At 42.8% G+C, this 15196-nt stretch overlaps 1 protein-coding gene across 1 annotated transcript in view; it reads left to right on the top strand.

The window, feature by feature from the left end:
- Positions 1 to 15196, top strand: part of T265_09764 (hypothetical protein) — a gene marked incomplete at both ends in the record, with an annotated part of 53590 nt that overhangs the window by 21845 nt on the left and 16549 nt on the right. The window contains 3 exons of the mRNA XM_009175935.1: positions 1556 to 1730; positions 5028 to 5090; positions 9499 to 9653. Of these exons, the coding sequence (XP_009174199.1) occupies positions 1556 to 1730; positions 5028 to 5090; positions 9499 to 9653 (393 nt within the window). The remainder of the gene's footprint in view (positions 1 to 1555; positions 1731 to 5027; positions 5091 to 9498; positions 9654 to 15196) is intronic.

The following is a 15196-nucleotide window of genomic DNA, read 5'->3' as shown; positions in this document are numbered from 1 at the left end:
TTGCACCGATCTGTTGTACCGTCATCATTTCTGTATGGCGGTGAAAAACTGATACATCAATGATTGCAAATTAAAATGTATGACAGTCTCCATTTGCAATGATTGCACGGGAACCTCTGGGTTCGGAGGTCTAAGATCCTAAACGAATTAAGATCACTGTACTAAGTTGTTATACGAAAAACCGACCGCGTGAAATGGGTGGCCCATATCCGCATTCCGAAACAACTAACCTGTGGTCAGTTGAGAAATAAGCTCAAACCCGATGGCTGTCAAATTTCCGCCGATATGATGGTCTTCAGTTAAGTCAAGTTTGACAAGCTACAGATCTTCCTGGAGAACATTTTCATGTGTAGGCCTGAACAGTTTGCTGGCACAATATCTATTATTGCTTGAATACAAGGTTAGTTGAATAGGTCGAGTGCAACCGCAGCCATATGGATCCGTGGAAACCGTGGATGCGCGTGCCCGAGTAGAATCGGACTCTCTGGTCACTATCAAAGTCAGTCTTGACCACCACGGAAGTACCAGTGAGTTGCCAAAGGTAAGTTAATTCCTACTTCTGACATATACTACTGAATTCATCGTTATACTACAAGATGACAGTACAAGTAACCATCCGGCTAGAGTTTTTTCGTCTAATAATCCGCTTCTAACTGAAGGTTGAAATGATAAACATCCATCAGAAAGCATTGTTACGGTAATTCATTCTGGGAAACAGGGGTATTCGCTTTCTATTTGTAGGAATCAACTGGTGACACCAATGCATTGATGTGAAAGACTCAAGATCAGTAGTCATTTTAATGATATTTAGCTAACTCCTCTCGGTAGCTCTTAGAAAAACCTTCCGTCTCATTACCTTGGGAGTACGTAGATATCAACGGCTCGCATCAAGCTCCATATTCGAATCTACATGAAACGCATGCGACTTAGCATCTACACAAGGAAGTCCATTACCATAGCTATCGCCTTCACTGCGTAGCTTTCAATCTATCTCGCCTCTGATAAACAGAATCATTCGACGTCAGTGAATAGATTAGACCATTACCTTCATTCCCTTATTCGCCTTATCCTCGGTGGACGGCACTGTGGAAGATGAAACCATTGATCTTAGGCGAACGTTTTATGAATTACTGAATTACTGACTGAGTTCAGCCCCCCTCTACCAGCTAATCTCAACGACAGGGGAGCGCTTGATTGCCTGACATAATTACTGAATCGTGATGACTAGAAGACAGGTTTATGTGGACAACATACGAAACCGCATGAATGGCTGTACAAACTCCACCATTGTGATGATCTGGATGCACACTGATCAGTGGATTATAAAAGTATTGTGTGGTCGCCATTATCGTACGAGAGATAGTCAGCTGATCATCTGACTCTCATTCAATAAAAGCTCTCCTGAGGAAAGGTTCCATTAGCCTGCATCAGCGGATCTGGATCCCAGGGATGTCGCAGTAGACTCTCTCTCCGGGATCTTTCATGCTGATAGGATGGATAGAATGCACATACTTCAGCATCCTATTTAACCTCTCCATTTTCTGTTCCGTGTTAGTTCGGAGATTTCTTGTTCAACGTTTCGCGCTTGATCCTGTTGACTGAACGCAAGCACATTGGCTCGGGAAGCAAGAGGGGTGCCAACCTGGTGTCTTGTGGAGGCAACGGCATAGTGCGGTTCTGGAACGCCTATTCTTGCATTCTCATAGGAGAATTCCTTGCTCACGCTAAATGTGAGTTTGAAAAAAGAACTATTTTAATCGTATTTCAATGTTGAAAGGTGGGTGCAGAAGAATATGCCTGGAAGCTTCTATAGAACTTTCCAGACGGTGCACAAGGAAGAGTGTAAACTACTAGACCTCGAGTATTGACGCCGCCGCGATTTTCTACCATATGACGTTCGAGGTGTTCGACGTGAAATTGAAATCGCTTTTTATGGAGATGGTATTCAAGGGATGACCTATTTGTATCAGACTTCAGGTGGCAACCGCAGTGGGGCGTGCTTTGCGGAACCCATAGAATGCTGGTGTTGAAATGATTTTGGTCATTCACGAGTTGGCAGACAAGAATCAAGTCGCCCTAGAGTCATTATAATACCTTGATCATCTCCAGTGTCTGCTTAGGTCAAACTTCCAATACCCAATACCGACTTTCTCACTCATCTTTGTGAATGGTGGTGTGAGGCTAGCCAGGGTTAACCAGAGTTGTGAAACTTGGCTAAATTGTTTATAATAAAAACAGATGTATGTGTTTAGAAAGTGATGTGAAATTTTCCGCCCAGCAAATGAAACTAAGCTAGCAGTTTTCCGTAGGGAACGTCTTTAGGTATCTATTTGAACAGTTTGTCCTATTCCCTGTTAGAACATCAAAATATTATTACTGGGGGATACGTTTTAAAGACTGGATTTTCAGGGGAGAAGTCTTGGTGCAACAATAGAGTTAGCATTTTTAGATTCAGTCAACCCGAAAGTGGTAGTACTCTTCAGTGGTCATCTATAAGAACGACTGCAGTCGTTTCTAGCATATAGACCAACTTCCAAGCTCGGCAAACAGATAAACACCTACCTGACTAACATTCAACAAGCTAGTCCCATCTGCTAATATTTAGATTTATTGTCATTTGTGTTCCGTCTACTGCTGTTGAACTTCCGGCACTTTCAAATAAGCTGTGATTTGTATTTCTCCTCACATGACTTAGAGTTTCTGGTTCTCAAATTTCGTCCATATTGGATCAGTTACCTAGTTTCTCCCCACTAGTTGATAGTCGCACCGCATACATTCTCAAACTACAATATTTTCTTCTGTCCTTGAGAAACAAAAGGCCCATTTAGAATGTACCAAACGACTCCACTAAAAACATATTGCGTTTCCAGTACATTTAGTGGCCGATTTTAGCACACACCTGACGTTTTTGACGACTTCCACGGCAGCACGATGGTTACAGGTACCCTAAGAATATACAGTAGCTTGCACTCTTCATTACAAGAGGTAAAGTGCACATAGATACATAAAAAACTGTATCCACCATAAGGTGAGCAAAACAGTCTGGTCTACCACACCACACCATCTAAATTCAATGGTGGTAAAAGGGTTTCTACTACAAACTAACCGATTCCGCGTCGCCATTAGAAAATGAGCTTGGAGTTCTCTCAGTGGTCAAGTTTGTCTACCCAAGGTACACCATATTCGTGTATAAACCATGTAGTAAATTCCCCATTCACGGCCATATAGAATGCCCATGTTCATCGTACTGAGAGATTCATAAGCTTGTGCTATGTCCCAGTAGTTTTTTGACAGAATCATAGTATAAAATCACCAGAAAGTAAGAAATTCTGTCATAGAACTTTCGAGGAAACAAGGCAATGAAAGAACTGCTGTAGAACAACCAGAAACCAAGTCGTTTAAACCATATGAGAACGGCTCATCTGGATTGGGGTTGTTTTTGTTTACTGACCCAGGTATGCTTCGAAAGTTGAACTTTTTGACACCGGTGAAGGGAAAATCTAGGTCGATAGGATAGAATCTACATGGAACATGGAATATACAGAATCCAACTTTAGTAAACTGCCAACAAGAACTTTACCCAATGCCTGTATTCCTGGTATGTCTTGAAAACATAAGTCCAGAATTAGAGCCATTTTTCTCTGCTTTTGACGAGAGTAAGAGCTTCTTATACACTCCCGTCTATCCGTATTGTAGATACTCAATGTAAGTCACATATCGCTATATTTAAACAGACGTCTGTATTAGCAGGAAATGCCTTTGATTGTTTCCATTAAATGGAACAACGAAAATATTTGGCCAGTTTTCTGTTAACTTCTCCAAATACAAGATGGTGATCTCCTTTTTCTAAGCACAGTCACCCAACCACAATTTGTCGTTTCATCTTTACCATCATCATAATCAGCAGCAGCATCGACAGCATGACATCAGTGTTCAAGACTGATGCTTGGTTGCCTTACAACCATGATTCATTTATAAGCTTTATAGTGAAGAAAAAGAATAAAAGTAGGCAGAAAAGACTTATTGCTAGCTTACTACAATAATTCCGATGTGTCTACACCTCACTCAGGCAATCTGAATGAGAATGGGCAAATAGAACGCCACTTACATCGATTAGCAGCCATATCATACAGTGTCTCTAACCCTGCGTGGCGCGAACCACGCTATATACGTCACCCAAACATTTTGCAATATATTTCATAACCCTCTTCCAGGTCAAGGATTGACAGACCCTTTAAAATATACCAAGACTACGAACCTTCTATCCACGGCTGGTCAGCTGTGTTAACGGAATTGAGTAGTCGCTAGTATGCACTATCGTACAGAAGGTTTGAGAGGTATTCGGATGTTGAAATTATTAGAAATACGCTTAAATAAGCCATTTTCGTCTGAACGGATTTATAGTGAAAGTACAACAACTTCAAATACATTGGACACATCAAAGTGAAATCAACTACTAGTTAAAAGGGAACCATATTCAGAGCCACGAACACCCAAACAGACTGCCATTTAGGACTGAGGTTGTCTAATGAATGTGTAAAAATTACGCACCGCAAGAATGTACGTCAGTGATCAACTGTCCAAATGTGTATGCCAAGTGTTAAGGTGAACTTTATTTGTCCATCACATATTAGTTAATACTGACTAGCTGAGAGTAGCTCATCGCAAGTGATACGGTTAACCACCCTTCTAAATAGGGAACAGAATTCACAAACGGATTTCCTATGCCAGCTCGACACGTGCATTTTGTGTTTTTAAGCCATAAGGCTTCGCTGTTGGGATAGAAACCGGAAAAGGCGTACCTACCAGCGTGGATCTGAAAATTTATTTTGATACATTCACTGTAGTCAACAGGGCCAACTGAGCGCTTCCCCAGGCAACGGGTTATACCTCTGGCACATGATAGTCAGAACATATGGAGCAGATTGTTAGCCGGTCATTTCCGCCTCTGGGTTTGGCCGGGTTGACAACGAGACTTAGAAAACCTCATCATCCACCTTACCTTTCTTGATCTACCCCGACCACAGCGAGTAACATAATCATGGCCGTGGATCCCACCAATGAGTACTTGGCCACCGGAGATGTCGAAGGTACCGTCAAAATATGGAACATCAAAGAATACTGCATGTACGGAGAGGAAGAAGCAACTTTCTTACCACCAGGCAGGTCCATTGGATGTTTTTTTCAAAGTGGTAGGAGAGTTTAATGTCTTGTTATCCCGTTCCTAAGAGCTGAACCTGATCAAAAATGCACAACAAAAATTCTCCCAGGACTTGGAATCACACTCGAAATTCTAGTATGTTTACACCGAATCTATGCATATTCTTTCCGGAAATTGACGCTTTGCGGAGCACACTGACGGTCATATTGTAAGAATTCACCTGGATTTTCACAGCTTATAGTTACTACCGCTCGGTGCGAGTTGCAAACAATACTGATTGATTTGAATTCTTCGATATGTTTGTTCTGCCCACACGTGAAACGCTTTTGCGCCAAATTTTCTCAAACCTTTCAAGTTATATTTGCGCAACTTTCGCTTATGGTCCGCGCGACATGAACTGCTCAACCATCTTTTTATACTTCAAATTGGGTAATGCACCGATTGGTCTCATGGAATTCCATAAGAAAAATAAGTCTATTTCCATTATAACTGTGTATTAGTGATGCATACCATTTCTGCACGGGTCGGAACTACCGGCCCATTCATACACTCCGGCAAAATAGGAAAACAAATACCGTCGGGACGATCAGCCGTAGCAGACACAAGGCGAAGTTGTTTGGCACAAAATTTCCAGTGGATTTCTGAGAACAGGTTTGCACACGAATACTCAAAATGCTGCACCAGCCTCATTCAAATAAAACGACCTAAATCAAATGTCAAATTGGGTATAGCGCCTCGAAGTGGCCTCAGTAATTTGATGAAAGAAACAGTCCAAAGAAAAGCTGTTGAATAAACAGTTTAGCTAAGAACACAACTTATACAAGATGCAACGCTACTCTTCCTTCAGTCGTGGGATCCGCATCACGTGGTCACACACTGATCAATTGTTGGTCATGTATTCGCAGATCTCTTTACACGACCAAAAAATCTATAAGCAGCTTAATAAACATCCCTCACGAGAAGGGTTAAATTTCCATCCAAATGACCGTCACTCGAGAAGCCAGACAGCCTGACCAATTGGCGTGGTTTCTGTCATTAAAAAAGAGCGGGGCTGTCTTGTCTAGGCAAGATCTAATTAGATTATTGATCAGCTGCTCGTATCCAAAAAGATAATTACTGAACCACTGGCCAGAAGGCCATGGTTCGGACCTCTGAGTTTCGTGGGATGCGCAGTGCTCATGATTTCCAAGGAGGATGAAACAGCTGTACAATGGTTCACAGCATATATTGACTTCACTTATGGGACCGTTAAAGATTCCCAATATTCCTCAAAACACCACCACAACCTACGAACGGAGGATGAAACAACTGTACAATGGTTCACAGCATATATTCACTTCACTTATGGGACCATTAAAGATTCCCAACATTCCTCAAAACACCACCACAACCTACGAAGATCGCGCCAAACATCGGGACAACTTTGTTAGCTTATTAGTAGATTGACAGAACCCCAGCGGACCTAAAACAATGACTTTGTTTGCCTCCCACAGTCTTGTTAGCATTGTTCTGTTTGCCTGATGACCAGTTCTCCTTTATAGAAGGTCGGTGTTAAATCACCTAACCATGGGCACAGAGGGGTGATAGCCCACGCAAACCGAGCATGAAACCAAGCCAATTAAGTCCCGATTGCTGTCATATTAGATGGTGCTTCTAGTCACCGAAGTAGAAGTTTAAAACGAGCAATGTCGCTTTAATTGTCTCGTCCGCGTAAGCACTACAAAAGCCGACCAGTAGTTTAAGCAACACGCTATCAAAATTTCCTTTCTATGAAATATTCAGGCTACTTCACTAAGTGAAATACGCTGCCAGAGCTTTCGGGTAGTTGGCCATTTGGAGCAGTTTCTTAGTATTTCATCTTGCACTCCAAGACCACCATATATCCTCATAACTGACGTTTCAGAATTGTGTGCCAAAGGTTTTGTTTCACGGCTGCCATATACTGTGTTTAAATAAGGTATTCTTACTAGGAGAGCGTATCAGGCAAAAACACGACTAGGGGGAGTGGTTTTAATTACACTCCTTAGGCCACCAAGTCACTTCTATACCATGCTTACTCTCATAAAAATAACCATGCGTATATGGATAACAGAGTCTAGACTCCCTCATCTGCAGTATTTTCAGTTTTACACAGTCCTGTCGCTTTTTTTGGTTAGTGTCTCGATTTTTAATAAGTGCTCTTTTATCGGTGAGAGAATGCCGGCCTGCAATTTACTTGACGGAACGCAACTCGCTTTGATATCCCACGACCGGTCTCACCCTTCTTGAAGCGGTACCTCGAATACCGTACCAACTTTTAATCATCGACTTCCCCGACCGATCTAAACCGGACTGACTTCCGAACAGAGGAAAACAGCAAGCAGTGTATGTCAAAATCTTGGGGGAGCGCTTAGCCTTACCCACCGAGTAGGCCCGTCAAGCAATCAGCATAAACAGGGCAGCCACCAGCTTGACTCCCAATCCGTTGCACAAACCAATCACATTTTTCAAGCATGCACAAGTTCTTAATTGGGAGTTAGTCCTATCAGTAATGCTGTCACTTGAGGATCCAATCAGTACTTGACTACGTGATGTCCTTTTTCGTTGATTTACGAGTGGTGCTGTGTCTTGTCCGAGTATGAGCTAACTATACTGATTAACCGCTCGTGGCCGAATTTTTGTATTCAAACCAATAACTGGGTTGCTGCTGGTTCGAGAGCCCCCGGAGTTTGTGAGATGGGTAATGTTGATGATTCTCAATATGGATGAAGCATTTGCGAATGGATTCTCGGCGTTTCGTCATAAATTAGCCTTAGTTACTGGACGAAATCTCACTTTAAGATTACCCCGTCTGCGTACACTACCATCGGTGAACAAGTCTGTTATTTTGTTCGTGATACTTCATATATGTCCAGTGTGTGTGCCGGTGGGTTAGTTCTGGCAAGCCAGCTTCGTATGTCAGATATCCAAAACTCAGATCGCAGGACGATCAAGAGTATGTACTGATTGTGGCCCCTAATTAAGGCGAATACTGAATGTCAAGCTTCAGGGCTTTGATATCAACTAACCAGAGCACCATCATATAAAAGCAGAACAAAGATTGTGCAAAAGACATTCATTCGTATGCTAATTGGTCGAATCCCGCAACCACTAAACTCTCCCGACTATGTATCTTCCACAAGCTGAGTGTGTAGCTGCGGTGTTCTGATGTCATTAACCCGACACTGAACACTCCTTGCTGGACTGAACACTACTTGCTGAGCAGGCGCTTGAATAAGTTCAGAATTATGGTGTACTTTTCTACTCATGGCCCATGCGCTAAGCACTGATCCTAGTCCTATAATTGAAGCATTTTGGTGATGATACTTGATCACGTGAGATTCACTTCACTACCTTAAAGTGCTCAATTAGTTTCCGCAAAGAACAAGAACTTATGGACTGTGTGAAAATCGCCCGCAAACTCTACCCACAAATTTTTTATACTCACGTTTGTTACAGGTGGATTTCAGTGTGCGTGCAAGGTGCTATCCGGAATTACTCCTCAAATTAGTTCTGCGCATCCCAAAAAACTGATCACGTGATTATGGCACCACCATATGTTCCACACCCGACATATTCTCACCGACCCGTTTTGATCCGAAGTTGTTAGAATTTGGAACATGTATAGGCTGTTGATGTGTCACCATAAACGGAGAGTAAATGTATCCATTGCCAGTAATTCCTTCGGCCTCAAAATATGACTTGGGTAGTGCACTCATTTGCAAATCAATTTGGTTTTCACGACAGACTCAACTGAATCTCTCGTTTATGATATTCTACAACTGAATGTGCTGCACGCAGGCCGCCTCATGTTTCAGTTGGCACGATATTCGAGATATCGCAGTATATTTCCTTATGGGAAACTACTCACAAGGTGGCTGAAAACTCTTCAATAGCGCACGACCTGTTTTTGGAGGCGTACCAGGTTGGCGCAGTCAACCATCGACATTTTGTTCCACTTGGACTCAAACAGGATGCGGTTCGAAGAGTTTTCAGCAACTGTGAGAGTAACTAGGCGTTCTTCTTCAGCTCCTGTTTGGCGGATGTTGTGGAGTGTGCAGCAGTGGTTTTCACTTCGCGTTTGGTGATTTGCTGAATTCACTATTATCTGTTTCAGCCATAAACCGTACCCTGAAATTTTCAGGTTTTTAATTTTATCCTCTACTTTTTGAAAAACAATCATGTTGGCCATATGCGGCTCAGTAAGCTAGATTTTTTCAAAAGAACTGGTAATTTCAGTGATCGAAAACTCATTAGAATGTGAAACTATTCAAATAGACTGAAATCTTGTGAGTTTCTTCGTCCCTTTAATTTAACAGAACTGCTGAGTCAGTGGCAAGCTCATGTTGATCTGATCAGTGGTTTGGCTTTTTGTCCGCGGTTCGAACGCCGTATGTTTGTGGTTACCTGTTCGACTGACTGTGGTGTGAGCCTGTGGACTCTGGAAGGACACAAGATTGGCACATTCGGACAGGTCAGTTTCTTTAACCTATGTGGTTTGTACTGGTGAATATCGGAAGTTTTCGTACCTTATGCTGATGCTTTGAAACAATAAGACACCTTTTTATGGCTAAGGTGATATCATATTATTTTTATTGGCAGTATAGTAGTATATTGGTCATTGGCTTGTTCGCTGAGCTGGCGATATTACACTAGTGGTGTTAGACTGAGGCCAACATATAAACGTTACAAAGTCCATAACATAAACTAATGTGTTCATCGACCTTGGGATTTCTTCGGAAGGGCGTTCGGCCACAAAAGATCATTCATCGAAACAAGACTAAGTACCGTAACTCCGAAGATGGTTGATGAGGATAACTTCAGATTTCCTGACGTGGCACAAGTCGGGGGGACGTTTGTCTTTGGCAAATTCTTGTTCTGTATTTTTTTTCGGACTGCACTGTTCACTGGTGCCTCAGACGATTGTCCTTACCCAGATTATTTTGTGCTTACAAGCAGTGTAGCCTGGCCCCGCATCACCATTAGCAGCCACGTTACAGCTGTATTCCAAACCAACATGATGCGAAGCAAACTACAGCCCTCTGCACTGTCCAAATTAAAAGCCGTATTACCACATCGCGTTCCACCTGATGTCGGAACAAGCACTGAATGAACAGTATCTTAAACACGATACGCACCAGCATTTGGAAAGTCCAATCATACAGTGCAAAAAGGGACAAGATAGACAGCCGTCTGGTTAGAACGCTCAGCTGAAATCTCAGATATCTGGATATGTAGATTCGGCATACTCGATTGCTCGGAGGATCAACACATATGGATTTCGTCCTGTAAGTGAAATCAACCTACGCCGAAAAGCTGAGAAGCAATGTACAGATGTTCCATTCTTATTGGGAACCTCACGACCAGCCGTTGAACACTAGCAGCTGAGCCCCTTCTAGTTGGGCGGGTGATTAACGATATGATCAACTTGCTCTAAGACAGGATAAAGTGCCGTCCATCTTTCAGTTAAGGGATCCAAGTCACGTGAACATATCTCGACTGGCTTCTCGAGTCGGGAAGGTTCATTTGCTCTCCGAAATTATTCTTCCTCGGAGCTACTTATTTACTTGATATTCCAAGCTACACACCGCAGGTGGATATACCTTGCTTTATCCCACGCCGCTTAAATATCTTCTTACGACATTATGCCAAATAAAAGAATCAAATAGGTGACATGAAGCGCAGTCGCATAGCAGCCCAGGTTGGAATCAACAAACTATATGGTGCATATACTTTGCTAGTGTTAATGCTCTAACGGAACCCGAAAACCAGTTATACGAACGAGAAAACGGGGAGCACTAACAATGTCCGCTTGTTGAGTAAAATCATTACAACAGATATATATGCAAACAAGGGACTTATCGTTTTGCAGGTACAGTTTGATAAATCCTGTTGTAAATCCGGATGCAGGTCTCGTGTCTTCTTCGTTGTTGTTGGATATCCGTGATTGAAACGCCGTAAAAATCCTGAGCGGCTCTGCTCCGAGCTGGGCGACGTGCGAAGCTCTGTTGAGTTGTGTCGTGTTGCTGTGCTGGCATCCTATTTGTAGGACGTTTGCGTGTGTGTGGGTGTCAGCACATGACTTTTTGCTACCGTATCAGACGGTAGACAGTCGATATCGGATGTGTATCGTGGTTTGTACTATTAGGGAAAAAAGAACGAGGTCTTGGGCTGAAGGGCTTGACTGTGAGCTGTGTAGTCAAGTTAGTCACGATTGTAGCGTGATTTGTGAGTGCAAGGAAAAAAATAGATCTTGTGGTCCAGCGAGTGGCGTTGACCTGTACAATCATGTATGTGGCGAAAGGGTAGCTACACTAGGCTTCTGCAAAGCTTGAAACTTCCAGTCACCTCCGTAAAGTTCCATTTGCTTTCGTCTGCCTCGAGGTACCAAACATTGTTCCGGCGAATAATGCTTACAATCGGTTGTTCAGAAACATCCCCTGTATGAAAAATTCTTTCAACCTTCGCTGCTCAAAGGCTCTTGTTGTTATAAGGCGACCAGGCAAAATATGAGAGCGATTTCTGGAGCAAACGACTTGAATTCTTTCGAAAGTTGCATCCCTTCTTTGTCACAAGTGCAGAAGAGTAGATAGGGATGTAGGCATAGGACTGTGTTGTTTTCATATAATCAGTCAACAATTTCTAGGAGTCGGGAAAATATTCATAAGACGAGCGACTTCACCTCTGTAGGCATTAAAAAAATAAAGTAGCGTTTTACCGTACGATTAGGGAGAATTAATATTCAAAGTGTCCTCAAAAAGTTCCCGAAAGATGGAGTTTTCCATCTTCCTCTGGAATTCTACTGCTCATGAAACGCCTGGGAAGTCCCATTAGTTTCAGAAGATTCTTGGACTTGCCGTTCCAGAAGCCTCTGATAAACTGTCGGCACTTTTTAAGTTTCGAGAATTACACCCATTTGCATACGGATTTGGTTTAGATAGTAGACTCACCTGGAACCCAGCTGAATCTCCAGTTTATGATGTTTTTAAGAGTTTTCAACAACCAGATGAGTAGTGTATTTCGTCTATACGGGTAAAGTTTCGCCTCCGACACAAAAGCTTCATCATACCAAGTGATCAGGTCACCAATTTGGCCAAGTTTTAAGGCGGATGGAGAACCTCTTCAGATCAGCACATTAAATTGGTGTTGAGTGTCAATTAAAGGGTCATGTCGGTTAGTGCGGTTGCCTAAATCTTACGGTTGATGGGTTGAAGTAATTTGTAACCTGTCCGAAACGATGACCTCTCAATCGGTCCCAAACATTTTCCAATTAATTTAAAATTATTTCACTGGGCTTGGTTCCTTAATCTTCCGGTTCAGTGTGCTTTTATTGATGATTCACCCCTGGCTATACTGGTAAACACTGATGATCTGCATGGGATTGGAATCGCTACGACAATTTACTTCAAGGGCCGATGGTTGGTGAGCTTAAGTGCATTTCAGATCTAAGCTACCTCCGAGGATGATTTCTCTTTCCGGTAACCGCACACCACCATGTGTTAGGTCGGCTGATCTGAAACCGTAGTCCACACGTTTGCCAGTTCTACGCCTTCTATTCGATTTCCACTGGGATGGTTGGCGGTTCCCACCGCTTCAGCCATCAGTCTCTGTGGCCTGGACCGTAGTCCCTGCCTCAAAAACTCGACATTTTCCTAGTTTATTTTGTGCCCCGTGTCCGGTACACGATTCGCCATTGCTGAGACTCTCAGTAGCGATCGATATTTATCCGCTTTTCTCGGTTGACTTTATTTTTCTTGTGTACTCTCTGATTCCAGTGTGAAGTTCCCCGACAATCGTAACTGATTTTGTAGACAGTCCGTGGTTCTGTTAGCGGGGGGTGGTTCTTCAACTGCACCGGTGCAGAGCACAGAATGTTTCCCTTCTGTTGAGCGTGGTTAGAATCCTTTGACTGAGTTCTGATGTCCCTGGTTTCTATGGGATAACAGAAGCCAGAATTCATTACATACTGGTTTTCGCCACCGGTACCGAAACCCTTCGTAAATGACGCCTAATCAGACCATCTGGATATCCACTATCTCGAAATTTGCTCATTGCTTCACTTTGGGTCGTTGTCCGGTCAAATTCTTCTGTGAAAAGGCTTCTCACTAGCGAATGCCGAATTCGCATGGGCAGACGAGTAGTTTAAAATTGCCGTAGTGTCAGCTGGCTTCTAGCACATTGTGGTTCCTTACCTATCATGAGGTCTCAGAAGGGTAGTGTACCCGAAGTTGACTCTGTAGCGGACTAGGACCTTATCAGCGTGTTTGGACAAATGAACAAGCAAAGTAACCAATACAAAATCACAGAGTGACAATAAGAAAAGAATAAGTAGTCGAATAAGGACTCACGAATGCGTAGATCCAACACTCCACTACACCGATCCAAATGCAGTAACCGGCTGTGAAAGAAATATTAACTCGTAGAAATTTCTCATCGACGATTCACACGTGTGAGGTTATATTCCATGATAGGAAAGTTATTCACGGCTGAAAAATGTTACGGGATTTATTGTGACGTTCAACAGTTCCCTCGAACACAGAGATCCAGTCCCACTGGTTTAACAGCCAGCAAACAGTCCAACGGAGCGTAAATTCACTCATTCAGCAAGAAGCCAGCAAGTCGCACCGAAAAAGCGGGATTTATTGTGACGTTTAACAGTTCGCTCAAACACAGAGATCCAGTCCCACTGGTTTAGCAGTCAGCAAACAGTCCAACGGATCGTAAATTCACTCATTGAGCAAGAAGCCAGCAAGTCGCACCGAAAAATTGTGTATTGGTAACAGTAAAACAAACGTCATGTTAAAATATGTACGACAGTCACAAAATGTTGTTTAAGTTCAGGTAAAATGGTAAATATGTGACAACGGATTACAGATGCTACAACTCTTTCCCCACACTAAACTCTTAAACTTAGCCTAAAGCGGGAGAAATAGACTTGTGTTGAAATAACGGACGGTGGTGTTTAATCGTACTTCCGGTATGGAGTGCAGCGAACCCCGTTTTCAACGTACCCTTCCTTGAGAGTTTCAAAGGCATTCATTGTTGGAAATTTCCATGCCACCGTGAATCGCGTTAACCTCTATTTTTAGTTCTGGGGAGGGTTTTCATGAAAATGTGCGGCACTTCAGCTGTAGGGAGAGTAGTCTATCCGAGAAAGATCATAAAAAACTGTGGTGTGTGACCTCCCTTTAACCGTCTTGTTTTTGGTTGATTAACTTCAGTATCTGACTGACCTCGAACACTCTTTGGACCCCAAAGTAGTGGCCCACTTTCAAATAAGATCCTTCTCTGTACGCTTCGTGTACTACCTGAAAAACTGGCCACTTAGAAATACGGTTGATTGGCAGACTGTTGTCGTGTATTTATATGGTTCTCGTCAGTCTCATTTCTACCCGGAACGAAAATCACTGATCAGTCACTCCGCAAAGAAAGCGTATCGTTTTTGTGTGTGTGTGTGTGGGTGAAAGGACACCTGACCTGCAGAACAGATCTTTGTACACCCCGTTCAACTTAGGTCAGGGTCCTTAAATTGTATGGGGAATCTAGTAACAGTCCAAGGTGGTAATGTATATGTCGTTATGCGCGCCACGGCCCGGCTAGGGCATTTTCTAGTTAAGTAGTTGCGCTATAAGCTGTAATGGACGAGTGGCTCAGATGTTACCTTTTCGATTGGTTCGATTCTGACAAACAAGTTCCACTAAGTAAATGTTTTCATGGTAGCTCGTATAAGTGAACCTCATTTATTACGATTAGTACCTCATCAAAATAGCGGAAGTAGAGAGAAGTCCTTACCGAGTTGATAATATTGTAGATTACCCTGTTGAAGATCTACATTCAACCTCTTTTGGGAGACTTCAAATTGGCTGCTCGCCGTCGTCTGAATAATGCATGCACCTTGTCCAGAAGCTAGGTCAAATAGGGTTCTCTTATCACAGCCGATGGTAAAGTACTTTTCGAAAGCCACTGAGCTAAAAAAAGTATATATGGGGCCGAAGTTGGTAACCATGGTCATCACAT

This window comes from Opisthorchis viverrini (assembly GCF_000715545.1).
Source record: "Opisthorchis viverrini unplaced genomic scaffold opera_v5_300, whole genome shotgun sequence".
In the NCBI taxonomy this organism is placed as follows: Eukaryota; Metazoa; Platyhelminthes; class Trematoda; order Opisthorchiida; family Opisthorchiidae; genus Opisthorchis; species Opisthorchis viverrini.
Note: the sequence above shows the minus strand (reverse complement) of the source record. Positions and strands in the feature narration are given on the sequence as shown.